At 53.7% G+C, this 27,303-nt stretch overlaps 2 protein-coding genes across 6 annotated transcripts; one reads left to right on the top strand and one right to left on the bottom strand.

The window, feature by feature from the left end:
* On the bottom strand, positions 1 to 6,815 carry LOC104910880 (uncharacterized). 3 transcript variants are annotated; one of them, XM_085212108.1, is made up of 5 exons: positions 6,686 to 6,815; positions 4,761 to 4,883; positions 3,495 to 3,551; positions 2,694 to 3,187; positions 1 to 1,820 (listed from the first exon to the last, which is right to left on the bottom strand). In XM_085212108.1, exons 1-5 carry the CDS (start codon positions 6,732 to 6,734, stop codon positions 1,665 to 1,667), a joined length of 879 nt encoding a protein of 292 aa, XP_085068234.1. In that variant the 5' UTR covers positions 6,735 to 6,815; the 3' UTR covers positions 1 to 1,664. The 3 variants fall into 3 exon arrangements, with proteins under 3 accessions (XP_085068234.1, XP_085068235.1, XP_010708851.1); XM_085212109.1 differs by having other exon boundaries at positions 4,761 to 5,001; positions 6,686 to 6,814; XM_010710549.4 differs by lacking the exon at positions 3,495 to 3,551.
* On the top strand, positions 5,956 to 27,303 carry GALNT6 (polypeptide N-acetylgalactosaminyltransferase 6). 3 transcript variants are annotated; one of them, XM_085212107.1, is made up of 11 exons: positions 5,956 to 6,115; positions 14,616 to 15,173; positions 16,358 to 16,530; positions 17,776 to 17,925; positions 18,068 to 18,302; positions 20,388 to 20,505; positions 20,597 to 20,797; positions 22,058 to 22,189; positions 23,733 to 23,834; positions 24,338 to 24,490; positions 26,239 to 27,303. In XM_085212107.1, the coding sequence occupies exons 2-11, from the start codon at positions 14,686 to 14,688 to the stop codon at positions 26,350 to 26,352; spliced, it is 1,866 nt and encodes a 621-aa protein (XP_085068233.1). In that variant the 5' UTR covers positions 5,956 to 6,115; positions 14,616 to 14,685; the 3' UTR covers positions 26,353 to 27,303. The 3 variants fall into 3 exon arrangements, with proteins under 3 accessions (XP_085068233.1, XP_085068232.1, XP_085068231.1); XM_085212106.1 differs by lacking the exon at positions 5,956 to 6,115 and adding an exon at positions 6,831 to 6,969; XM_085212105.1 differs by lacking the exon at positions 5,956 to 6,115 and adding an exon at positions 10,575 to 10,648.

A 27,303-nucleotide genomic window follows, 5' to 3' on the forward strand; every position in this document is an offset into this window, starting at 1 on the left:
TCAGAGTTTTTAAATTAAATTTATTGGACTTGCTCTCAGAGCAGGAGGAACTGGGTTGGTTTTCTTCCTTCTGGCAAATTCTGGATGGCTGTTACAATTTTGTGCCAAATGAATTTATGGCCCTTCTTGAGCGTTGTCAGAGCCGGTGCTTCTAGTAATGCTGCAAGCTGCAAACTGATATCTTCTTCCAGGCCCTATAGAAGAGCAGAAAACACCATAGAATGATGCCACTGCTTAATTAAACCAGGGTGCCACAGGAGGCAGCTTGGAGCTGTTGGAGATGCCAATGGGAAAGCTGCACTGTAAGAAAACCCAACCAAGTTAAGGTCTTGTTCATGCTCAGGGCGAGGAGCAGCTCCAGAATCAGCATGGAAGGAACTGAGCCCAGAGATGTAGCTCTAAGGGAGCTGAAAATGGTCCCCAGACTGCAAACCCCAAATCTGCAAATCCCAAACTGCCAGGACCCAGTGCTGCCCCATGCATGTCAGTCCCTGCCCTCGGGACACACAGATGTTCATCATCAGCTCCACTGCTTCATAATGCAGTTACGTTTCTGTGAAGAGCCTCGAGTCATTGCTGTTATCTGTGCTGCTAAAGATGACATTCTGGAGCTGGAGACAGGAATTAATCTTGATCCATGGAAGCAGAGACATCAGACATAGATTTAAATGCAAGTTGCCTCAAAGACGCGATGCCAGATCTGTTTCAGAGCTACTTGTTAAGCATAAAGGTCTGAGATAAGGCTTTTCCAAAGGAAAGAAAAAAACAGAATACAGTGATTTGGAGCTAATCAGCATTTTGCCCTTCTGTTTCCTCAGCTGTGCAGGTGAATTCCTCTGCAAAGCACATGGGTATGTATTGAGAGAAAACATTACAGAATAGCAACATTACAGGTGCTGTCAATGGAAGGGTGCAATCTTCATTCTGGGTTTGCAGATGGGACTCCAGACAGAGGGGATACGGCAGAATAACACCCCATGTGCCCACCTGAATGCTGCACTGCAGGAACTCCTTCCTGTTCTGCTGTTCCCGACACCCATCAGCCCACCCCACATCTATGGGCTTTGAGCAGCCTCATCCCACCACAACAGTTAAACTCCCAGGAGCTAACGAGCCAGAGCTGATGAGGTTTTAATGAGGAGCGAGGAAGGGTCTCAGTTCTGTCCCTCATAGTGATGGGACGGGAGCTTTGCATTGCTGCAGGGCGGGTGGCATCGTGCACGCAGTGCTGGCACCCTCTCCAAAAGCGAGTTCAGATTTAGTGCCATGAAAACGTGGTGATCCCCCCTCCTGTGTTCTTGGAAAAAGCAACAATGCAGCTTTCAAATGTCTCTATTCAAGGAAAAAAAAAAGAATTCATTTTCCAGTTACAGAGAACTTTGGAAAAACGTCCATTTCCCATTAAGCTGCAGCTCCCCAAACCTCCTACACGCATCTGGAGCTCAGCACAGAAGCAGTTTTGATACCCATTAAGCTCAATTGGCTGAAACACAGCCAGAACCCCCGCTGAGCCCCCAGGCAGCACAGCAGGAACCGATCCGGGTGGCACAAAATGGGACTGCAGCCTGAGCTGACCCAGCAGCCGCATCTCATGCAGGTCCGGAGCCCGTTGTGCTGCTCACAGTTGCACACACATGGCTTTCTGAGCATGAAGTCCTAAAGCCCTACTTCATGTGGGTTAAGACGTGCTTTAAATAGTCAGCCTGCGCTGTGGTGTCTGCAGGGAAGGTCGCCTGGCAAATGTCACACATCTGAGCAGCCGCAGCTGCGCCAGGTCCAAGCGCGGCGTCCTCCAGCATCCACCCCGGCGTCCAGGAGGTCTGTAGGGAGCAAAGGGGAAAGAGATCAGTGGGAACGCAGACACAGCCTCTCCTCGAGCCCTCAGCTGCGCCCAGACCCCCCACATCCACTGCAGGATCCTGCAAGGCTCTTCCCATCACCTGTTGCTTCCCCCGAGGCAGAGCATGAGAAAAGTGCTTTCGTACGGAGCCAAATGGGGAGCAGTATTAATTTCCTGCTGTGCCATTATCATTTGAGTGCTGATAAGGCACATGAGGACTTCAGCAGACAGACAGTGCTTCTACTTCTTTCTTTCTTCTCCTTCTGGAGAAGAAAACAGCTTCTAAATATAACCCGGGCCGAAAATCAATAGCTTTCCCCATGGATACATCAGCACAACAGCCACGAAATAATTTCTGAGGGTCTCATTTGGGAAAAGAGATTCAAGGAAAATAGTCTGGCATTTCAGAGACCCTCAGTGGTCAGCCCAGTGTTGGTGCCCCACACATAACACACTGAAGGCTGAGCAAGACCGAGGGGATGCATCTCAGGATGTATTTTGGAATCAGTGTTTGGGGGCGTATGAATCAGAGAGACTGAAGGAAGTAATTAAGAGCTTATTTAATTTGCAGATCCAACAGAGGTCGATACAGACTGCTTCAAGGATCCCCCATCTGGGAAGGGTCACTGGGTTTCTCCCAAAGCACACCAGGCACTGGAATAGAGTTTTCATGGTCCTGACTCCACTTGAAATGGCACAATCAGTTTCAGGGCATAACCACAGCCTTCCGCCACAGCTCCCCACGTTACAGGAAGGATGAAGGAGAGGATGATGAGGAGATGGACAGGTGCCCTCACACTGGGAAGAACCGGTAGAACTGGCAGACAGAAACCTCTGACCCCTTCACATTTACCTTCAGAGGTCCCCGGATTTCCACTGGCACCTTTTCTGCAGCAGACAGAGCGCCGTCGCTGGGAGCATCCTCCCTCCCAAGAGCTTCTGGGGCTTCATAGAGGTCCAGGATAGTCAGAAAGGAGTGCCCAGCCTCGCTGCTCGGTGCCACAAATTCCTGTGGGCTGCAGCAAGCTCTTACTCCTTCCTCAGGGCTATTGGTGGTAGGAGTCATCCTACAGTCCTCCAGCCATGTGTCTACCAGCATCTTCTCCTTTCTCCCCGTCTGGCTGCTGCCAAAAGCCCCTGGGAGGGTGGCTCTCCCAGCCCCGAGGTCACTGCAAGCTGGGTACCAACCACTGGCACCAGGCAGTGTGTGGGCAGCATTTGGTGGGGCCAGAGGGTGGGCAGAGCCCTGCGAGGTCTTGGGGTTCACCTGGGGGCTGGCTGCTGGCTGCTCCCCTCCCTCTGTCCAAGCATCCTCTGTGCACTGGATGGGCAGAGACATGGGGATGTCTTGGAAAGAAAGCAAGCCAGAGAGGTCAGTCTTGGCGCTCTGTGCTTTCATAGAGAATCACTAAAGTTGGAAAAGACCTCCCAGACCATCCAGTCCAACCCCGTCCCGCCCCACCATCCCACTGACCACGTCCCCAAGTGCCACATCTCTGCAGAGAGCATCCCCCCAGGGATGCTGGCCCAGCACCTCGCTGGGCAGCCCATGCCAATGCATCACCACTTTCCCAGAGGAGAAACTGTTCCTAATACCCAACCTGACCCCCTCGGTGCAATGTGAGGCCATCACCTCTCATCCTATCACTGTTACCTGAGAGGCTCTTCCTTCCAGCGATAACCACAAGATACGCAATTAAGGGAAAGCAGCCTAAAAAGATTGTTAAATATAGCAACACATTACAGCAAGCTGACTAATTTTTCTACCCCCACCACAAATAACTAAATTAGCATCCAAACTCAAACAATTTCCTTTTCTGCCTTTTGGTGCCAACTCATCCAGCACTCACAAAACTCACTCATCCTAACAACCCCCATCTCGTAGTTTCAGAGAGGTCCTTTGGAACCAAGAGGCATTGCACCAAGGGCTGGGTGAGTTTGGGCTGCATCCCATCTATGCTTTTTTCCCTTCCTGTTGCTTCCTTCTCTATTTGTGCTATAGTGAAAAAGCCCAGTGTTATCTCTTTTGTGGGGGGTGCGCAAGCAAAGCTCACTGCCCCCACAGGCAGAGGATGGCAAGAAATACGAGGCTGGACCAGCACGAAGTGGCAGATGGAGAGAGATAGAGAGGGCTGAGAGCTGGAGGAAGAGCATCAGCTGCCCCTCCAGGGGAGATGTTGAGATATCTCTGCGTCCTCGCGTGATGGCTTTGGTCCTGGTGCTGCTTGGAGATGTTTATCTGCATTCCAGCCCCATGCAGAGGACGTGCAGAGGGCGATGCTGCAGGCTCACCCTCTTCGTTGTGGGGGAAATGAGGCAACCACGGGGCTGAAAGAGCACGTGGCAGCTCTTTGCTTGGGCAACGACCTTCTGACTGCATGAAACAGCCTGTAAGGTTGGGAAAAGCTTGCAGGACCCTGCAGGATTCATTAACTGGAGTGCTGGAGGGGAGCAGATGAGCACCCAGAGCACGGTGGGGAACAGGAGGGCCATGTCTTGGATAGCCATGCAGGCTGCTGGGGTGGGCGAGAGCATTTGCATGGGCAATGTGCAGCCCTTGGAGGCTGCACCACCACCGTGCCTGCTTTCCAAAAAGTCTCCAGGCCATCAGCACCATCTGGCACAGCTCCTCCCTGCTCTTCCCAGAGTAAGTCGTGGCCTGTGGTGGTTTAGCATGGCTCTCAGCAGACACACGCACATGGCCATGCACTGGATGGCAAAGGCAAAGCCAAAACACCGTGACAGCCAGCAAAGGGAGCTGTGCCTTCAGCCAGCTTCCTCATTACACCCTTTTTGGCAGCAAACCTCTCAGCAGCATGAGGTTAAAGGCTGAAATCCCCTCCCATCAGCCTGTCTCTGTTCTTTGCAGCGAAGGAGCCATTCAGCATGACCTCCCCCCATCCCCAGCCCCACTGCTCACCCACAACAGGGCCCTTCCTGGCGCTCAGTTTCTGCAGCAGCTCGCTCTGCCTGGAGCACAGCTCCCGCAGCCTGGCCACCTCCTGGCACAGCTGGAGGAATACTTCACCCATTTCCATCACACCTGGTCAGGGAGGAAGCAAGAAGCTGTGCGTTATCCAAAGGCAGCAGGGAGGGGATGTGGTGATGGGGAGCACGGTGCTCCGTCCTATTGTGGGATCTACGGAGATGTCGGTGCTTCACTGTGATGGAAAGAAGTTGTAGTTGCAGTTTTCTTGCAATTTAAAAGAAAAAAAAAGCTGAAAAGGGAAGTGATGCTGTCCAAAGCAGGGGATAACCCAACTGCTGAGCTGGGCTTCTCCATCTCTCAGCTCACAGTGGAGAGAAGTTCAAGGCCTCCTGATGGAGGAATTGGACCTGTCCAGAGCAGGGAGAGGGGTGGGAGGCTGTGAGGACCCTTCCAAAGCAACCATCCCATGGTTCTATGATCTTGAAGGACCCTTCCAACCCAATCATCTCAAGGTTCTGAGATCTTAAAGTTCCCTCCCAGTCCAACCATCCCATGGTTCTGTGATCTTTAAGGTCCCTTCCAACCCAATCACTCCATTATTCCACAGTTCTGTGGTCTTTAAGGACCCTTCCAACCCAATCATCCTATGGTTCTGTGATCTTTAAGAGCCCTTCCAGCTTCAGATAAGCTGTGATTCCATGATTTGGAGAAATAACTTTTTTTTTTTTTTTTTTTTTTGCAGTAGTGTGAGAGCAAACAAACTCCTGGCAATGAACCCCAAAGGGGAAAGAGGTCCAAGCATGGAGGCACAACTCCCATTTCTTCAGTCACTCAGCCCTGAGCTGCTCCTGAAAATACTCCACATGAAAATCCAGCTCGTGCCCACAAGGTATGCTTTAGCCAAATATTGTCACCAGGAAAAATAACCTCTCCACGTTGTGTTCAGCACATTTCTCCTTGCTTTAACAGCTGTATTGTGGATTAGACTTTCCAGTTTTACCATATTGCACCAATTATTACCAGTCTGAAAGATAATAAATAAAGCCAAAGCGTGGTGTAAATCTGCAAGCCATCTGCAACGCACGCTTTGATTTGAAAGATTTGTGCAATCGCAATTAGCATAAACATGCAAATCAGCTTTGCTTCCTGTCATACTTTCCAGCTTCACCGCCGCTCAGCGCTGCGAATTTAAGCTCTGGCGCTGTAATTAGGGCTCAGCTGATGGCTTTGGGGACAACTCCTCTGCCACCCAGACCAACGTGGGTTCCCCAAGAGGGATGAAGGACAAAAATCCCAATGGAGCCGAAGGGAATGCTCCCAGCATCAAGAGAACTGCAGACACCATGGTAAGGTTGCCTTCAGCAAAGGGTTTTCTGTGCTTCTCACCCCAAAACAAGCTGTGATGGGAGCTGCGTTGCACTCTCAGCTCTTTGGGCCCCCACTGGTTCTTGAAAACCTAGCACACAAAACCTGCAAAGCAGCTAACTAATTAAAGATTAAGAGGATATATTTTGTCTAGGAGTTATATATAACTGTGCCAATTAATTATTAAGAAGTGTGTGACTTGGAGCTGCCATTCCCAGCAAGCCCATATTGATTTTGAACGAGCCCTGCTGGCTTCTCAGTAGTTAACCAAGTCTTAATTTCCCCCCAAATTACCACTTTGTCATTAAGAGGACGGGAGACCTTAACCTCCTGTGTAACCCGGAGAAACATTTCCCAAATTGCAATTAAAGAAGCAACTGGGGACGCAGATGATCAGGGCTCAGAGGGGCACGGCCCACGTTCTCCCCCGGTGCTGGGGAATGGGGTTGCTTTAACACAGCGAAAATCCCAACCCCCACCCCACACCTCTCCATAAAACCCAACGGGGACCCCGTGAAGCCCCGAGGCTGCAATTTGGGGAGTACACTTACAGTGGTGGGGGGCCCTCCTGCCCCCGTCCTGGTGGCCACAGCTCAGCATCGGCCTCTGGGCGCAACTGAAAAAGTTTCTCTAACAGAAAAATCCGGGGCAGGGAATTTCCCTTCAGTTTTTCAGTGCTCAGAGTGAAACCTCAGCGCGGCAGAGAGACAGGAAATATAGCAGCAGTGAATTACAGGCAGCAAACCCAGGGCTTTAAAATTAGCTCTCAAGAATCCAGGAGGCGATGCTGAAGGCCAACGGTGGTGAGTTTGGGCTCTCCTCTGCTCCGTGCCAGGTAAGCCGTTATCTGTTCTGTGCCTCAGTTTCCCCCTGCCCTCCTCAAGCAACGTGTTGGTGCTTTAATGTGTTGGGGATTTGCACATCTGCGATGCCGGCTGCCTCAAAGCCCTGCCTGACTTATCCTCCGTAAGACAGCTAATATTCAACCTCACATCCCAATAATCCAAAGTAATTCTCACTCCACCCCAGTTCAAATCCCTCAAATCCTCCATACAGCATGGGAGCCAACACAAAATGCTCAGTAGGAGATTAAAAGCCTCCCAGCATTCGTGCCTCCTGCCTTCAGGAGGCTGGAGAGGCCCCTGGGGTTTCCCCACTGGCATTTCCCTCGCGCTCCTCTGCCCTTTTGTGCATCTCAACCACTGCTGGGATGCGCAGAAGGCTCGGGGGATTCTCATCCTCTGCTTTGTCTGAAAAGCATTGGCACAGACTGCCCAGGGAGGTGGTGGGCTGTGGGGATGTGGCATCTGGGGATGTGGTCAGTGGGCATGGTGGGATGGGTTGGAGTTGGGCTGGATGGTCTTAGAGGATGTTTTCGATTCTGTGATTCTATGATTTCTTTCCATGCATCGAAATCCATTGCTGATGGGGTTGCCTGTGCCTGTACCTGCCACATTGTTCAAACCACATCCCCCAGAGGGGCTACAAACAATTCTTTCACACCGTCTCTATCACAGAATCATAGAATCACAGCATGGCTTGGGTTGGAAGAGTCCTTAAAGATTATAGAATCATAGAAGGGCTTGGGTTGGAAAGGTCCTTAAAGATCACAGAACCATTGAAGGGCACTGGTTGGAAGGGACCTTAAAGCCAACTCAGCTTTAACGTGGGGTCCTCAATACAGCAGAGACTTTCCCTGCTTTCCCAGGGACTTTTCCTGCCATAGCAGCCATCAGCTGGAATCTTCATGGTGATACCACCACCTAGTGTTAAACGTGGGGCTGGAGGATAAGGAAATGGGGTCCTCAGAGCAGCTTTGGGGCTGCGCTCCATCGCAGGCTGTGGGGACACGCAGCCCTGTAGCAGCACAGCTGGAGAGCAGCAAAGTGGTGCCATCAGGAGTTCAGCGGGAAGGTAGAGGCTAAATAGGGATGACAGAGATGGGAGCAATTAGCAAATCCCAGCGTCGATGGTCTGTGTGTCCACCCACCCAAAGAAACGTCGCCAGCGCTTATCAAAGCCTGATAAAAATGACCTTAGAGTTCGCACTGCTGCACAGTGCAACCACTGAGCTACGGGTGAGGGAGGCTTTGGAGAGCCAGAGTAATTAACACTGAGAATAATAACAAATATGAGGCGGAACGAGGACTGAGCACGAGTAGGGAGAGCACACCTGGGCTCAGAGCTTCATTGGGTCTCAGCACCCCACATCGGCCCCTATGGTCCATACAAGCACCTATAGGTTCCTATGGCCTCTATAAGTCTCTATCAGTCCCCTATGGCCTCTATAGGCACCTATGGCCTCTAAAGGCACCTATGGTCTCTAAAGGCACCTATGGCCTCTATAGGTCCCTATGGTTTCTAGAGGCCACTATGGCCTCTATAGGCACCTGTGACCTCTCTGGGCCCCTATGTTCTCTATAGGTCCCTATGGCATCTATAGGTCTCTATCAGTCCCCTATGGCTTCTATAGGTCTCTATGGCCTCTATAGGCACCTATGGCATCAATAGGCCCCTATAGCCTCTATAGGCACCTATGACCTCTCCCAACCCATATGATCTCTATAGGTCCCTATGGTTTCTAGAGGCCCCTATGGCCTCTATAGGTCCCTATGACATCTATAGGCATGTATGACCTCTCCAGGCCCCTATGGCCTCTCCAGGCTGGTAATTCCCAGCACACTGGTGTCAGGCCACAATAGGCCCTACGGCCTCTATAGGACTCAATGACCTCCACAGGCCTTTCATTCCCAGCACACGGCTGCATGGCCACTATGGATCCTATTCAAAGAATCACAGAATGGCTTGGGTTGGAAGGGACCCCAAAGACCATCATGTTCCAAGCCCCCAGCCACAGGCAGGGCCGGCACCCTCCAGATCCAAGGCCCCATCCAACCTGATCTTGAACATCTCCAGGGATGGAGCATCCACAGCCCCTCTGAGCAGCCTGTTCCAGCACCTCACCACTCTCACAGTGGTGAACTTCTCCCCAACATCCAATCTAACCCCTCCCTCCTTCAGCTTAAAACCATTCCCCCTTGTCCTGTCGCTGCCTACCCTTGTAAAACATCAATTCCCTTCCTTTTTATCATCCCCTTTTAAATACTGGAAGGTTGCAATGAGGTTCCCTTGCAGCCTTCTCATCTCCAGGCTGAATAATCCCAGCTCCCTTAGTCTATCTTTATAGGGGAGGTGCTCCAGCCCTCTGAGCATCTTCATGGCCCTCTCCTCGTCCTCTGGACCCTCTCCAACAGCTCCCTGTCTTTCTTGTACTGGGGGCTCCAGATCTGGACACAGTGCTGCAGATGGGGCTTCATGAGGGCAGAGTAGAGGGGGACAATCACCTCTCTGTCCCGCTGCCACCCCTCTGCAGATGGAGCACAGGATCCCATTCTGAGCCACCATTGCCCTTTTGAGCTGCAAGAGCACCCCGCTGCCTCATGTTCAGTCCTTTACCTACCAGGACCCCCAGGTCCTTCTCTGCAGGGAGTCTGTATGTATATCAGGGACAGGGAGGTGATCGTCCCCCTCTGCTCTGCTTTGTGAGGCCCCGTCTGCAGCGCTGCGTCCAGGGCTGGAGCCCCCAGCACAGGAAGGACAGGGAGCTGTTGGAGAGGGTCCGGAGGAGCCACAAAGATGAGCAGGGGCTGCAGCACCTCCCTGCAAAGCCAGGCTGAGGGAGCTGGGCTGTTCAGCCTGGAGAAGAGAAGGCTGGGGGGGAGCTGAGTGCAGCCTGCAGGACCTCAAGGGAGCCTGCAGACAGGAGGGGATCAGCTCTTGGGAAGGGGAGAAACAGCAGGACGAGGGGAACGGCTGGAAGCGGAGGGAGGGCAGCTTTCAGTTGGCTGTCAGGGGGAAGTTGTTTGCTGGGAGAGTGGGGAGGTGCTGGAACAGCTGCCCAGAGAGGCTGTGGATCCCCGTCCATCCCTGGAGGTGTTCGAGGCCAGCAAGGATGGGGCCCTGGGCAGCCTGGGCTGCTGTGAGATGTGGAGGTTGGTGGCCCTGCGTGTGGCGGGGGTTGGAGCTCCGTGATCCTTGAGCTCCCTTCCAACCCAACCCCGCTGTGGTTCTGTGATTCTGTATCTGGGATTAATCCGTCCCAAGTGCAAAACCCCGTATTGTCCCCTTCACCTCCCCTTCATTCCCCACACCTCCCATATCACTCCCTTAGAGTACAGCTGTCACTCCCAGCACCCCGATGCCAACCCACCACAATCCCAACCTCCCCACAGCATCCCAGCCTCTCCCCAAACCCCCCCCTCCCCCAGCGCCTCACCTCGAGCCCATCCCCCATTATATCCCCTATAGACCCCCACCAACCTCCGGACTCCCACCATCAGCCTTTGGGTCCCCTACGATCCCCGTCCCTCCGTTGCTGAGGACGGCGTTAGGACCTGGCGGTGCTCACCTGTGCCCCGGGGCGAGGCCGGTACCGGCTGCATCCCCGCCCCCCGCCCCGCCCCCCGGACGGCACCTGCGGCCCCGAACCCGCGGCCGCCGCCGCTCCGGAGCGGGTGAGTGGGGGTCGTTTGGGGTTGTTTGTGGGTTTCGGTTTTCGTGTTTTTGGTGTCGGTTTGGAATCTCCGTCCCGCTCTTGGGTCCGGCTCGCTCGATCCCGATTTTCGGTCTTAGTTTCGGGTTCCGGTCTCGGGTCCTCGGTGCTCGGTCCCGGTCTTGGGTTCCCGGATTTCGGTTCCTCGTTCCAGAATTCGGTCCTGGTCCACGTCTCGGTCTTGGGTCTTCCTGAGTCCCGGTCCTGGCTTGGATCTCAGTTTTCTGTCTTTGATCCTGTCCCCGGTCTTTGGGGTCTCCTGTGTCCGTTGTCCTTGGGGTCCCCGGTCTTTGGGGTCTCCCAGATCTCCCATCCTTGGGGTCCCCAGTCTTTTGAGTCCTCTTGGGTCCCCCGTGTTTGGGGTCTGAACTCTTTGGGACCTTCCTGAGTCCTGTCTCTGGGGTCCCCGGTCTTTGGGGTCCCCCTGGGTCCCCAGTGTTTGGGGTCTGAACTCTTTGGGATTCCCCTGAGTCCCGGTCTTTGGGGTCCCCCAGGTCTCCCATCCTTGGGATCCCCAGTCTTTCGAGTCCTCTTGGGTCCCCAGTGTTTGGGGTCTGAACTCTTTGGGACCTTCCTGAGTCCTGGTCTTTGGGGTCCCCGGTCTTTGGGGTCCCCCTGGGTTCCCCAGTGTTTGGAGTCTGAACTCTTTGGGATCCTCCTGAGTCTCGGTCTTTGGGGTCCCCCAGGTCTCCCATCCTTGGGGTCCCCAGTCTTTTGAGTCCTCTTGGGTCCCCAGTGTTTGGGGTCTGAACTCTTTGGGACCTTCCTGAGTTCTGGTCTTTGGGGTCCCCAGTCTTTGGGGTCCCCCAGGTCTCCCATCCTTGAGGTCCTTAGTCTTTGGGGTCTGAAGTCTTTGGGATCCCCCTGATCCCAGCCTTTGGGGTCCTTGGTCTTTTGGGTCCCCAGAGCTCTTTGGTCTTTGGAGTCCTCTGGGTCTCCCTAGTTCCAGTCTTTGGGATCTGCAGTCTTTGGGGTCCCTGGGTCCCCAGCCTTTGAGGTGCCCATAGTCCCATTCTTTGGAGTTCCCCAGGTCCTTGGTATCCCCAGTCTTTGAGGTCCCCCTGGGTCCCCAGTCTTAGGGGTCCTTGGTCTTTGAGTCCTCAGTCTTTGAGGTCCCTCCTGGGTCCCTGGTCTTTGGGGTCCTCAGACCTCAGGGTTCCCCTGGTCCTGATCTTTGGGGTCCCCTCTGGGTCTCTGCTATTTGGTTCCCCCAGTCTTTGGGGTCCCCAGTTCCCAGTCTTTTAGATCCCTCCTGGGTCCCTGGTCTTTGGGGTTCCATCAGATCCCTAATCTTTTGATACCCCAGGTCCCCAGTCTAGTCTTTGGGTCCCCCAGGCACCTGGTCTTTAAGATCCCCAGTCCCTTTCTTTGTGTTCCCGATCTTCTGGTCCCATTCCCTGGTCCCAGACTTGGTGCTCAGTTCCTTTTCTGATCGTCAATCCCATTCCTGGTCCCGATCTTAACTCTCTGGTCATGGGTCCCATTCCCTGATCTTTGGGTCCCTGTCTCAGTCCTTTGTCCCCATTCTCTGGTCTTGAGTCCAGGTCCTGGTCTCAGTCTTTAGTCTTCCTTCCCAGTACTGGGTCCCCGGCCTTCATGCCCCACTCCCTGATCCCAGTCTCAGTCCCATTTCCACCCTATTGCATCTTTGGGGTCTCCTTTCACCCCCCCCCCTCTCCCCCCCCCCCAGCACTCACACCCCATAGCATCGCTCCTTTTTTCCCAATCTGCTCAAAATTAAAGACGTGCCATCACACTCCCACGATGATGTGGGAAGGGGGGGAAGGGAAATCCCACCCGTGGGGCTGCTACATCTCTTGGCTTTTTGCCATCCCAAACACCATTGGCACCCCGACAAACGTGGCCGCGCTGCCACGTGGAGCTGAAGGTGGTGTCAGGTGAGGCCGTGCTACCTGCTGCGTTGATGTCTCTGCCTTTTTATTTAATTTTTTTTTTTCATTATCATCTTCATCATTTTGCTGTTCTCCCACTATTGCTTATTTTTGGGGGGGAAGGGGAGAGAATATATTTCAACCTCTGGGGTTCCTCCCTTCGTCACCAAGGAGGAAGCAGCTGTGCCATCACGTGGGCACTGTCCTGCTGCCACCCGTGGCAGTGACTGTGTTGGTGACCCTTTTCCCTAAATCCCTCTTTTTTCCCCCCATTTATTTCTTCTTCCTCTCTTTCTTTTCTTTTTTTTCTTTTTCTTTTTTTTCTTCCTTTAAAACCTCTTTTGAATGCAACAGGCTTAAGAACTCTCTCCGAACAGCTTGCACGTGTTGCTCTTGCTGCGTGCATCCTGGGGACGATTTTGGGGAGGTCTCGGGAGTTTCTGGGGTTGAGGTGGCCAAGGGAGGCTCTGGGAGGGCTATGGGAGGGTCGGGAGGGGGGGGGGGGGGTCGGTGGTGGCTCTGAGCCTTGGGAAGGGGCTGTGCAGTGTAAGGCTGGAAATGTCCTCGTGGCAATGCCCATCCCCGGGACGCGCCCTGCGGGTGACTCAGCCCCGCGGGAGTTTGTCACGATGTCACCGCGCTCCTATGGGACAAGGGAGGGGGGGGGGGGAGCGGGGAGGGAAACGTCCCACGTTCTCAGCGAGGTTCCTACGGAGGCCCCGTAAACTCCCCCCCCCCCACCACCACCACCACCCCGCGTTCGGGACTGAAAGGAGAGTTTTGGGGAAGAGCTGATGTGAGATGTCAGTGCCGAGGGGGCGGACTGCTGCTTTGGGGGTGTGGGGGGGGGCTTTTCTTTTTGGCTTTTAGGGAAGTTGATGGGGCAGTGGTTTAGGGTAGGACCCCTTCTTCCCCCCTCCCCCGAGGGATGGACCCTTTGGGGCTGAAGCTGCTGTGCACCTTCCCCAGGGTGCTGCGCTGAGGTTCGTTAGCAGATAAGGAGGTGCTCGTTAGTGAGATCGAGGCAATGGGGCCAGCAGAGGACTGGGGAGGGTGGAATTGGGGTTGCTCCTCTGCTCCGACGCTGCCTTCTCTTCGTTGCACAGAGCTCCAGGAACATTGAGGGTGGAGCTGGGGGGGGAGCTCAGCTTAGAAATGTATGAACAGAGATCCGGGGGGGTGAGAGGGGGAAGTTGAGCGGAGATTCATTTTTTCTCCCCCTTAATTCTGCTTTTTTTTTTCCTTCCACGTTGGGCAATAAAGCACTGTCTGATCGCCGGCGTTGATCCCGGAGCCCTACGGGCACTGAAAGCGGTGACCCGGAGGCGGAGTGTCCCCCTCCCCTCCAGCGCATCGCTGCGCTCCCCCCGCCCCTAAACCTCATGGGGCCGTGGAAGAATGGGGACCCCGCACTGAGCTCCCTGCCCTTGAAGTTGACAGCGGGGTGCTTGGGGGGGGGCTGAGCAACTTCCAAAGGATTTTAAGAAAGAAAAAAAAAAAAAAAAAAAGAGGGAGGGGGAGGGAGAGGAGGGAGTGATCCTGAGGAGGAGGAGGAGGAGATGGCGGTGAATGGCTCCCGCGGAGCTTCTCCATGCTCCGGTGGCAGCGGCTCACAAAGAGCAGCGGGGAGGAATGGTCGGCGGATGGGGCAGAGCCCCGGGTGCTGGGACTGCTGCTCCCAGATAGCACAGCTCGGAGAGATCTGCACTCATCCTCCTTCCCAGGCAGGAGGAGTGCCCGAGGGAAGGCTCTGTCCTTGCATCCCGAATGTTGGAGTAAACTTTTTTTTGACGTTTTAGCTTTGTCGCACACCGCCTTGATCCTTCTGCTGATCTTGCAGGGGGGTACGGCTGGGGCTGACGGTTTGCGTCTTGCAGCCTCCTTCCAACGTGTTTTAGGGCGGGTTTGCAGGGGGCAGGTGATGAGAAGAGCTCTGGGAGAGGCTCCGCTCTCCGACAACGCCGGGCTGCTCCGCTGACAGCTTTGCAGGTTGCAGGGGGGGTGAATTATAACCCCTTGTGCGTTTCTCCCCTCCAGGTTAACGGAGCCATGAAGCCTCCACGGAGCCCCCGACCCTGAGCCGTGCACCGCAGCTCCTGCAGACAGCATGAGGCTGCTCCGCCGCCGCTACAGCCCGCTGAAGGTGGCCCTGGTGGGCGCCGTCTTCCTCCTCTTCCTCTTCATCCTACAGAGGGACGTCGGGGACGGCGACCCGCGCGAGGAGCCCTGGTTGAAGAACATCGTCGATGGGAAGGACCAGGTCATCGACCTGATGCTGGGCGCCGTGCACAACCTCCGCGACTCCATGCCCAAGCTGCAGATCGGGGCCCCGGTGCCCCCGGAGGAGCCGCCCCGCAGCGCCCGCTCCTGTCCTCCCGGCTTCTACACGGCAGCAGAGCTGCGCCCGCTGCTGGAGCGACCCCCCCAGGACCCCTCCGGCCCCGGGGCTGATGGCAAAGCCTTCAAGAAGGAGCAGTGGACGGCAGAGGAGAGCAAGGAGAAGGAGCGAGGCTACGAGAAGCACTGCTTCAACGCCTTCGCCAGTGACCGCATCTCCCTGCAGCGTGCGCTGGGACCCGACAGCCGCCCTCCGGAGTAAGAGCCCCCTCCTCCCAAAAGTGTGCCGACCTCCTCGGCTCCGTTCAGGCGAAGTTATGAGGAAATCAAAGCAGAGTTGGGCCTGCAGCTGCTCGCCCTCGCTCCATGCCCTCGCTCTGCGGCAGCATATTGCAGGAGCTCCATGCACTCTCCATGCAGCAGCCCAGCAAGGGAGCTTCACAACTTTGCAGCAGCATATTGCAGGAGCTCTGTGGATGCTTTACGCAGCAGCCTGGTGCAAGAGCTCCGTGCCGCTCCCCATTGCATGAGATCCATGACTTTGCTCTCTAGCTGCCCATTGCATGAGCTCCATGCACTCTCTGTGCAGCTGCCCACCGCAGGAGCTCCGTGCCCTCGCTCTGCAACAGCAGATTGCAGGAGCTCCGTGCACTCTCCGTGCAGCTCCCTGTTGCAGGAGCTCCATGACCTCGTGCTGCAGCAGCCCCATGCACCACCAGATGCATCAGCCCATCAAAGAGGCTGCAAATCACTTTTTGGGGGGCCTGGCACCTTGGGAATACCAAATTTCTCCTTGATTTCTGTCTGCTTTATGCTTGATTTGTAATTGCAGCGGGTGAAATGGCACAGCAGCTCTTTGTGTACCTGCTCCAGGCTCCAGCATCTCCCCCTCTCCCCTCCTTTCTTCCAGCCCAGCCCTAAGCTGACTTTTTCTTTTCTTAGCGGAGTGGAACAGCCCCAGGCAGGGGGTGAAGGAAGCGGCTTCAGCACCGCCCGCCCGGATTAGAGTGTGCCCCCAACCCCTGCCTGGTCAGGGGTGGGTTTAGGGGGGGGGATCCTGGAGAAAAAAAGCTCTGAATAGGAGGGAGAAGCCGCGCCGGCCGGCGATTATCCGTGCCTAGCAGGTGTAGCGGTCACAATGGGGGAACACCGGGTCGGGGTGGGATGGGAATGTCATTCACTGGACCGGAGGCGACGGGGGCAAAGGGAGGGGGAGAAAAAGAGGTAAACCCAATGGAAATCAAAGAGGCAGAGCTGCGGGGGCTGCCGGTGCCGCTGCCCCCCGTGCGGAACGCCGCGGTGGGGGACGACAGCGTTTTGTTCCGGCACGCCAACCCCGCTGCTTCTTCATGCCTGGTGCATAGCCGCGATAAATTCTGCTTTTTCTTCCCTTTTATTGTTTTTTTTTTTTATTATTATTATTTTATCCTCCTCTCCCCTAGGTGCATCGACCAGAAGTTCAAGCGCTGCCCGCCCCTCCCCACCACCAGCGTCGTCATCGTGTTCCACAACGAAGCGTGGTCCACGCTGCTGCGCACGGTGTACAGCGTCCTGCACGCCTCGCCTGCTGCACTGCTCAGGGAGATCATCCTGGTGGACGACGCCAGCACGGACGGTGTGTGGGGCTGTTATGGGGCTTTTATGGGGCTGCAGGATAGGGCGCAAAACGCTCCTGGGCTTTTCTGAATCATCTCCTACTGCCCTGAGCGCCGTTGGGTCTTTTATTCCATCTAGATGAAGCCCAGGTGCTCACCCCACATAATACCTCGTTACATGGCTCGCTAATGAGTTCCACCCAAAGCAAATGAACGGCACGGTGAGGTGTTGGGAGATTAGCAGACTTTACCCTCGTGCTCTGCTTCCACCTCCCAAGATGCGTAAAGCAGCGTGTGCTGCACCTGGAAAATAAAGGGATTTCTGCACCTGAAGCATCTCCTGGGGCAGAGCGATGCTTTGCTCAGCGTGCAGCATCCCAGGGAGAGGTGTGGTGGTGCTTTCTCACACAGCACTCTGCTCTCTGCTAGGTTTTCTGCCCTGAGCACTGCTCATCCCTGTGCACTCAGGGTGCGGTTGACCCGGGTGGCAGTTCCCATTCTGCCCCAGTGAGATCCGGGTTGTGCTTTGGCCAAGAAGTTGTGGTCTGGCTGTGTGCAGGCATGGGCGGGGAGGGAGATGCTAGGAGAAATCCTTGGAAAAGCTAAGTGTGGAGCCAGGAACTTTGTGATGGGGACACGGGTTGGGTGCCCCTGAGATTTTGGGTCTCTTCTGGGGTGTCCAGCTCTCTGCTGAACACTTGGGGTATCCCTTCCCAAACCCCTCCTTTGGTTAGGTGAATCTGCTCCAAACCCGAGCCCAGGACAGCCCTCCTCATCCATTCCTCAGTGATGAAATTCTGGGTAGTTGTAATTGCACTTGAACCACGGAGCCAAGAGCCCTTTTCCCCCCATCGCTCCTTGATGGGGGCAAAATGCAAGGAGGAGTGGGGGCAACAAAATTGCAAACTTCATTTGGGCACGGCGGGGTTTGGTTGGTGGTTGGACTGGATGACCTTTGAGGTCTTTTCCAACCATTATGATTCTATTTAGGAACGTGATTTAGTGGACGCAGTGGGGATGGGCTGATGGTTGGATTTGGGTGGTCATAAAGGTCTTTTCCAACCTCACTGATTCTTTTTTTAGCAATCAAAAACCTCTCAGGCTGGGGGAATGGGGAGAACTTGTGTCACCCCCACTTATTGCAGGATGCAGATGGGAACAGGGACGCCCCTTCCCTCGCTGTGGGGACCCCGATGTGCTGATGGGGGGTGAGGAGCAGGGGCTGAGCTCACCGTGAGGCTGTCCGCCCTCTTCTGTTCCCCCAGAATATCTGAAGGACGAGTTGGATCGCTATGTGAAGCAGCTGCAGATTGTGCGGGTGGTGCGGCAGGCGGAGAGGAAGGGGCTGATCACAGCCCGGTTGCTGGGAGCCAGCGTGGCGAGCGGCGAGGTGCTCACCTTCCTGGATGCACACTGTGAGTGTCCACCTCCCCACCACCCTCTGGGTGCCCCTGGGGTCGGGATGCAGCCCCTGGGGTCGAGATGCAGCCCCCAGTTCCTGGCGCATCCGATTGAAGCGATGCTGGTGAGGTCAGTTCACCCTTCCCTGTGTTCCAGGTGAGTGCTTCCATGGGTGGTTGGAGCCCCTGCTGTCCCGCATCGCCGAGGAGCCCACAGCCGTTGTCAGCCCTGACATCACCACCATAGACCTCAACACCTTCGAGTTCTCCAAGCCAGTGCAGTATGGAAAGCAGCACAGCCGGGGCAATTTCGACTGGAGTCTCACTTTTGGATGGGAGGTCGTGCCACCCCGTGAGAGGCAGAGGAGGAAGGACGAGACTGTCCCCATCAAGTAAGCCTGGGCATGGAGTGTTCCATCCTCCCTGTGCCAATGTAGAGCCCTACACCTGGGGAGGAACAACTGCACATACCAGTGCAGGTCAAGAGCTAAGCTGCTGGAAAGGAGCTCTGCAGAGAAGGACCTTGGGGTCCTGACTGGCCAACAGGGTGACCATGAGTGAGCAGTCTGCCCTGGTGGCCAAGATGGCCAGTGGTGTTCTCCTTGACCAAGGGTTGACAAACAGAGTGACCATGAGCTAGCAGTGTGCCCCTGTGGCCGAGAACACCAATGGTGTCCTGGTTGACTGATGGTTGGCCAACAGTTGGCCAGTGGTTGACCAAAAGCTGACCACGAGCCAGAAGTGTGCCCTGGTGGCCTAGAGGGCCAATGGTTCCCTGTGGGACACTGCACAGAGCATGGCCAGCAGGGTGAAGGAGGTGCTCCCTGCTCTGCTCTGTACTGGGGAGACCCCATCTGGAGCGCTGGACCCAGTTCAAGCAGTCAGGGAACTGTTGGGCGAGCCCCCCATGGAGGGTCCAGAGATGGTGGGGGCCTGGAGCTGTCATTTTTCTTGCTGCTTTGTGATTTTTACATTCCCAACAGTTTCCCCATGGGTTCTGGGGCTAGGAGCTCCCTGGCAGCTGATGCTTGGGCAGGAGGGAAATCTCAGCGTAGGTTCAGTGAATCTACAGATACAAATGAAGGAAAGCACTCCTCAGTTGCTTCCAGATCCAGATAAATCTCAGTTCTTGCAAAGCCTCTCATAAACCCAATTTTGCAAGCAGAGAAGCCCCCAGCACCAAAGCACACTGCCTTGTTTGCAGGCTACAGCGGGTGAGCACAGCTGCAGAGCTCCCTACTCCCCATGGGGTGAACAATGCAGCAAAAACAAACCCTTTGCTGGCTGTGCTGGGGCTGTTTGCAGCAGGTTTGCAGCAGGTTTGCAGCAGGTTTGCAGCAGGTTTGCAGCAGGTTTGCAGCAGGTTTGCAGCAGGTTTGCAGCAGGTTTGCAGCAGGTTTGCAGCAGGTTTGCTGCAGGTTTGCTGCAGGTTTGCTGCAGGTTTGCTGCATTGCCTGCAGGCAGCAAGCTGAGCCCACAGTGAGCAGGCAGAGACACCAGCAGGTGCAGGAAGGATGCTTGAGGGGTTGGTTGGTGCCCCCCAAAGTCGATTGGTTGTTCATCCCACAATTTCTCCATGCAGCTGATGGTGAAGCTGTGGAAACACCAACAGTGCCACGGTGCTGTGCGTTGCAGGAGGTGAAGGTGATGGAAAGCATCCGGAAAAATGGGCTTTCTCCTACGAAAAATAAAATAAAAATTAAAAATAATAATAATATAACTGCGCACTGACAGCCTTGGCTCTGGGAGCCCAGTGTCCACACTTTGGCAGTGGGGTTCCTCCAGCTGCTGAGCCCCTCAGCCGTGTGGGGATACCTGACACTGTGTTTGGCTGCAGCTGCATCCTGTCCAGCAGGACTGGCTTTGTGCAGAGGGCACCTGGGAGACGTCCTGGCCCCAATAAAGGTCCCTTTCTCTGTCAGCTGTGCTGGCTCTCAGCAGCGTCTCATCTCTCCCCGCTCCTCTCTGCAGGAACGTGGCTGCTCAGCGAGCTCCTTTTTGTCCTCATATTATTATTTTTTTTTTTTCTCCCCCTTGAATAAAAGCAAGTTTCTGTTCCAGCCTCCGTCTTCTAAAGATCAGATGGAACAGATTAGAAAAGCCAGAGGAGTGAATGGGGTGCCTGGTCACCGAGCTAATCTCTGCCTTTCTTTGCTGCGATAGGTTTTCTGTAATCAAATCCACCGTGCTTTGCTCTGGATCCTGAGGCAACAGAGTGAGGCCCCTCGGTGCCGTGCCGCCCTGTGTTCCTGCTGTCCCCTCCTGGCAGTGGCTCCGTCCCCGTGGTGCCCCTCTGCTATGGCCATGGGAGCATGGACCACACCTGGGGCTGGCACGCACCTGGTTGAGAGGATGCTGCTGCCCAGTGCCACCCTCTGTGATGTCCCCCCGAAATTCAGATCTGCGTTTTGGTGTTTTCTTAACCTGTTCTGCAGATGGAGGCCCTCCAGCCTTATGTTTTCTCCCCTATCCTGTAGGTCCCCGACCTTCGCCGGTGGTCTCTTTGCCATCTCCAGGTCATACTTTGAGCACATCGGTTCCTACGACGACCAGATGGAGATCTGGGGGGGAGAGAACGTGGAAATGTCTTTCAGGGTGAGGCCGAGGGGGCACGGCATTCAGAGCACTGCTTTGGGGGACGTCCTCAATCCCGGGGCTGCTCAGCCCCCACGTCTCATCTCCGCAGGTCTGGCAGTGTGGGGGTCAGCTGGAGATCATCCCCTGCTCTGTTGTGGGCCACGTCTTCCGCTCCAAGAGCCCCCACACCTTCCCCAAGGGCACGCAGGTCATCTCCAGGAACCAGGTCCGCTTGGCTGAGGTCTGGATGGATGATTACAAGGAGATCTTCTACAGGAGGAACCAACAGGCTGCACAGATGGCCAGAGAGGTACCTGCACCCCAGCGGTGGTCTCACTGTCATAGAATCCTTGGGAGGGAAGGGACCTTGAAGAGTGTAGAATTGTAGGATGGTTAAGTTGGAAGAGTCCCTGACAGTCACTGAACCTTGGGATGGTTGGGTTGGAAGGGTTCATAAAGGTCACAAAGCCACATGTTGGTTGGACTGAGAGAGAATTTGAAGATCACTGAACCATAGGACGGTTGGTTTGGAAGGGTCATGAAAGGTTACGGAACCACAGAATATTGGAATGGTTGGGTTGGGAGGATCCTGAAAGGTCAGAGAGCCGTGGGATGAGTGGGTTGGAAGGGTCCTGAAAGGTCGTAGAGCCACGGGATGGTTGGGCTGGGAGGGTCCTGAAAGGGCAGGGAGCCGTGGGATGGTTGGGTTGGGAGGGTCCTGAAAGGGCAGGGAGCCGTGGGATGGTTGGATTGGGAGGGTCCTGGAAGGTCAGGGAGCCGTGGGATGGTTGGATTGGGAGGGTCCTGAAAGGGCAGGGAGCCGTGGGATGGTTGGGTTGGGAGGGTCCTGAAAGGGCAGGGAGCCGAGGGATGGTTGGGTTGGGAGGGTCCTGGAAGGGCAGGGAGCCGTGGGATGGTTGGGTTGGGAGGGTCCTGAAAGGGCAGGGAGCCGAGGGATGGTTGGGTTGGGAGGGTCCTGAAAGGGCAGGGAGCCGAGGGATGGTTGGGTTGGGAGGGTCCTGAAAGGGCAGGGAGCCGTGGGACGGTTGGGTTGGGAGGGTCCTGAAAGGGCAGGGAGCCGAGGGATGGTTGGGTTGGGAGGGTCCTGAAAGGGCAGGGAGCCATGGGATGGTTGGGTTAGGAGGGTCCTGAAAGGGCAGGGAGCCGAGGGATGGTTGGGTTGGGAGGGTCCTGAAAGCTCATCCAGCTCCAGCCCCTCCTGTGGGATCCTGGGTCTGAGCTCCTGCCCAGAGCTTGGGTCTGATCAACAGGAGGTGCAAAAGCTCTGCAGACTCAGCTTAGAGCAATGAAATCAAACGTGGATGGGAAAACACAACTAAAAAAAATAAATCCTTTGGGCCATAATGCTTTCTAGCCATGTTTTTTTTAACTTTGCCAGCGTGTTTTGCCACAGCTCAGCTTTGCTCTGGTGCCCACTGGGGTCCTGCAATGGGTGGGAGGACGGAACTTTTGGGGGAGGACAGCATTGGAGGGGGGTGAGGGGCTGGAGGGGGGATTTCCTGCTGGCTCTGGAGATCAGTTTAATTTTCTCACGTGACTTTGCCGATAGAAGACGTATGGTGACATTACAGAACGGCGCAGGCTGAGGGAGCGGCTGCACTGCAAGAACTTCACCTGGTACCTGCAGAACATCTACCCCGAGATGTTCGTCCCCGACCTCAACCCCACCTTCTACGGAGCAGTAAGTGCAGGAACGCGACGACCTCAATGAGGGCGCAAAAAAAAACAAAAGAAAAAGCCTTTTTTTTTTTGCTTCAGCTGGGAGCTGGAATCCAGCAGAGCTGGTTCGGGGCCCCCGGGGATGTTGTGTGGCCTCAGTGGGGAGGAAGAGCCGAACGCTTCCCGCAGCTCCGTGCCATCACTGGGCGCAGATGGGTGCGCTGGCGGCCAACCCTGGGTGCCGTTCTGATGCGGGTGCTGACGTGTCCCAGGGCTCAGCGCCGCCTCTCCACCCGCTTCTATTTCCCTGGTCTTTCATTTCCTCAACCTTTGCTCACCTCCCGTCCCGGGGAGGCGTTGGTCCGGGCGTTCCTCACCACGTCCTGGGAAGGACGGAGACCCGGAGCCTCAGCCCAGCGCCAGGGCTGAGATCCGACGGCCGCCCCAGGGCTCAGCAAACCTTTCCTTTCTTTGTTTTTCGGGTTTGCTTTTTTTTTTTTTTAATTATTTTTTAATATTTTTAACACTTTTTAATTTTTTTTTAATTTTTTTTTATTTTATACTTTTTTAATTTTTAATTTTTTTTAAACTTCATACATTTTCTAGTTTTTTTAATTTTATTTTTTTATTTTATGTTTTTAATTTTTTTCATTTTAGATTTTTCTGTAATTTTTCCTTTTTTTACCTTTTTTTAATTTTATTTTTTAATTTTATATTTCTAACTTTTGCTTTCTTTTTTAATTTTTTATTTTATTTTTTTAATTTTATGTATTTTAATTTTTTTATTTTTAATTTTTTATTTTATGTATTTTCTAATTATTTTAAATTTTTATTTTACATTTTTTAATTTTATAATTATTTTATTTTATTTTTTAATTTTATGTATTTAAATTTTTTAATTTTATATTTTTATTTTTTTAATTTTTAATTTTATGTTTATTTTTTTAATTTTATTTTTCTATTTTTAATTTTTATTATATATTTACTAATTTTATTTTATTTTTAATTCTATATATTTTTAATCTTTTTTTATTTTTATTTTATTAATTTACAGATTTTTTTATTTTTTATTTTTTTCCTTTAATTGTACACTTCTTATTTGTTAAACTTTTTTAATTGTAGATTTTTTTTTAATTAATTTTTAAATTTTTAAAAATATATATTTTTCCTTTTTTTAATTTTATATATTTTAATTATTTTTATGCTGTTATTTTACTTTTTTACTTTTATAAATTTTATATATTTTTATATCTTTTATTTTTTTAATTCTTTCGATGTTTTTTCATTTTAATTTTTTTAATTGAAAAAATATATATATGTAAAATTGAAAAGTATATGTAAAATTGAAAAGTATATGTAAAATTGAAAAGTATATGTAAAATTGAAAAGTATATGTAAAATTGAAAAGTATATGTAAAATTGAAATATATATATATCTATATAGACATAAAATTGAATATATATTTTATTTATTTATATATTTTTAATTATTTTAATTTTTAATTATTATTTTATAATTATTATTATAATTATTTAATAATTATTATTATTTTTTCCCTGTGCAGATTAAGAACGAGGGCACCAACAGCTGCCTGGACGTCGGGGAGAACAACCACGGGGGGAAGCCGCTCATCATGTACCCCTGCCACGGGATGGGGGGCAACCAGGTGGGCTCAGCGCTCCCCACGCCGCCGTTTCATTGCCTCCCCCGCCCCAAACCGCCACCCGAGGGCTGTTTTATCATCGTCCCCCCCACCGAGTGCTATTTTATCCCTTCATCCCCCCCCCCAGGGTCATTTCACCCCTTCCTTCCCTCCCCCCCAGCTCTATCTTATCACTTCCCACCCCTGCTCCCAGAGCTGCTTTATCCGTTTTCCCCGCCCCGACGTTTATTTCACTGTGTTTCCCCACACACTCAGGGTTATTTTATCTGCTCCCACCCTTTCAGGGCACTCTTATCCATTCCCCCCCCACCCCAGAGCTATTTTCTCAAGTTCCCCTCCCCCAAGGACTATTTTATCATTATTTCCCCCCCTCACTCTGAATGGTTTCTCACCCCTACAGGCTATTTCCCCCTCCCCCGAAGGTCTCCTTTATTGCCCCAAGGGCTCATCCCTGCCTCTCACAGGGTTGCTATGCCCCCCTCCTCCATCTCTTTCTCCCCCCACAGTATTTTGAGTACACGACTCAGCGGGACCTGCGGCACAACGTGGGCAAACAGCTGTGCCTGCGGGCGGGCGCGGGGCCGGTGCAGCTCGGGGAGTGCAGCTTCCGTGGGCAGCCCACGCGTGTGCCCCCCGATGAGGAGTGGGAGCTGACACAGGTGAGCATCACTGCAAGCATCCCCTGTGCTCAGAACATCCCCACGCTGTGCACTCAGAGCATCCCAGCACCGTGATGCATCCCAGCACCGTGATGCACTCAGAGCACCCCAGCACCATGATGCACTCAGAGCACCCCAGCACCATGATGCATCCCAGCACCATGATGCATCCCAGCACCATGATGCATCCCAGCACCGTGATGCACTCAGAGCACCCCAGCACCATGATGCACTCAGAGCACCCCAGCACCATGATGCATCCCAGCACCATGATGCATCCCAGCACCATGATGCATCCCAGCACCATGATGCATCCCAGCACCGTGATGCACTCAGAGCACCCCAGCACCATGATGCATCCCAGCACCGTGATGCACTCAGAGCATCCCAGCACCGTGATGCATCCCAGCACCATGATGCATCCCAGCACCATGATGCACTCAGAGCATCCCAGCACCGTGATGCATCCCAGCACCGTGATGCATCCCAGCACCGTGATGCATCCCAGCACCATGATGCATCCCAGCACCGTGATGCACTCAGAGCATCCCAGCACCATGATGCATCCCAGCACCGTGATGCACTCAGAGCATGCCAGCACCATAGTGCACCCCGGTACTGTGCACTCAGTGCATCCCAGCACATCCCAGCACCATAGTGCATTCCAGCACCATAATGCACTCAGAGCATCCCAGCGCTGTGCATTCAATGCATGCCAGCACCATAGTGCATCCCAGCACATCCCAGCACTGCAATGTATCTCAGCACCATAGTGCATCCCAGCACTCAGAGCACCCCAGCTCCATAATACACTCAGAGCACCCCAGCGCCCTGATGCACTCAGAGCATCCCAGCTCCACGATGCATCCCAGCACCCTGATGCACTCAGAGCACCACAGCACTGTGCATTCAATGCATGCCAGCACCATAGTGCATCCCAGCTCCATAATACACTCAGAGCACCCCAGCACCATAGTGCATCCCAGCACCATAATGCACTCAGTGCATCCCAGCACTGTGCGTATTTGATGCATCCCAGCACCATGATGCACCCAGCACCATAGCGCATCCCAGCACCATGCGCTCAATGCATCCCTGCACCACGCATGTGGTTCTGCACTCTGGCACCCAATGCCATCTTGCACTGCGTGCTGCATCCACACACGGAGCGTGTGGTGCTGCAACTTTGGGCTGTGTGCTCACCTGCATCCCTGTTCTGTGCTCTGTGTGTTGCGTTCTCACGCTGTGCGCTTGATGCTGCATCCCCGCACTGCGTGCTTGGATTTGGTGCTGCATTGCCTGCACAGTGCCTTGCTCTCGGTGCTGCATCCCACCGCCATGCCCTTGGAGCATCCCTGCATCGAGTGCTTGGTGCTGCATCCCTGGGCCATGCACATGGTGCATCCCAGCACCGTGCACTTGACGCCGCAGCACTGCGCACTCAATGCTGCATTCCTTGCACTGTTGCTCAGTGCTACAAACCCACACAGCACATTTGTTGCTGCATCTGCATGCTGTGCTCTCAGTGCTGCATCCCCATGCCACGCACTCAGTGCTGGAGCCCTGCACCATGTGCTCACTGCCGCATCCCCTCACTGCGCACTTGCAACATCCCTGCACCATGCACTTGTTGCATCCCCACGTAGCACTCAGTGCTGCATCCCTTTTTCGTGCTATTGCTGCATCTCCTTGCTTGCATCCTTAGGGTCGAGCTGAGCCAGACTCTGTTTTTCTCTCTCTCAATCCAGGACCACCTCATTAAGAACCATGCATCCCGGATGTGTCTGACAGCACGTGGCAAGCACCCGGCCATGGCCCCCTGCGACCCCTCAGACCTCCACCAGCTCTGGTCCTTCACCTAACAGCAGCACACTGGGATCCAGCCGCGCTCAGGGCACTGGCAGCCAACTCTTTCCCCTCCTTATTATTATTTTTTTTTAATATTATTATCTTTTTTTTTTTTTTTTTAATTTAAAAGAAGCAAAAAGCCTTAAATATGCTGCAATTCACGTCTGGCCTTGAACTCAGCCCTATGCCTTTTGCAAACCCCGTGGAGATGGGGTGATAATGTGAGAAGCCCCAAAGAGGGGGCATGGAGGAACTCCAAAGTGGGGTCGTGGAGGAACCCTCAAAGGGGCTCGTTGAGGATCCCAAAAAGGGTCGTGGAGGAGCCCAGTGCTGCGTTTTAGTGCCTGGATGGGAGAGATGGTGCTGGACTCATGTTGGACTCATCAAAGAGACTCCAAACTTGCCCTTGGGGCATTCCAAAGCTGTCACAGCTGCCCCACATGTGCCCCTTCCCTATACCTGAGGAGGGCAGTGGGGTTGGCCCGGCTGTGGGAGATGGACTAGGGGCTCAGCCCCATAGAAAGGAGCTGGGATATATGGGGTGGCTGCTGGGACCCAGCCCCACACCAGCATCCAGTGTCCCTCACTCGTGGTCGGGGAGAGGGACCTCGGGCAGCTCTGTGGGGCCACCTGCCTTAAATCCCAGCCTTGATTGTAGGGGAAACATTAGAGGATTGTTTTTTTTATTATTATTTTGGTCATTATGATGTTGTGATCGTTGTTTCTTGGGGTGGTTCCGTTGGTCCTCGTGCTGAGCAGGAGGAAGGGGCCGGGCTGTGGGGTGCTCCTGGGTGCTATGCTGGGGACACCCAACCACGGTCCCTGCTGTTCCCCCCCACACTTCTCCCCCCACCCCAATTTTGGTACCGTTTCATTGATAGCTGGGGAAAGCTCCTCCTGGAAATGGATGGGGAGGGTCCACCTTTGGGTACGTGACCTGAAATAAAGAGATGATTTATTTTACA

This window comes from Meleagris gallopavo, chromosome 31, assembly GCF_905368555.1.
Source record: "Meleagris gallopavo chromosome 31, MGAL_WU_HG_1.1, whole genome shotgun sequence".
Classification (NCBI taxonomy): Eukaryota; Metazoa; Chordata; class Aves; order Galliformes; family Phasianidae; genus Meleagris; species Meleagris gallopavo.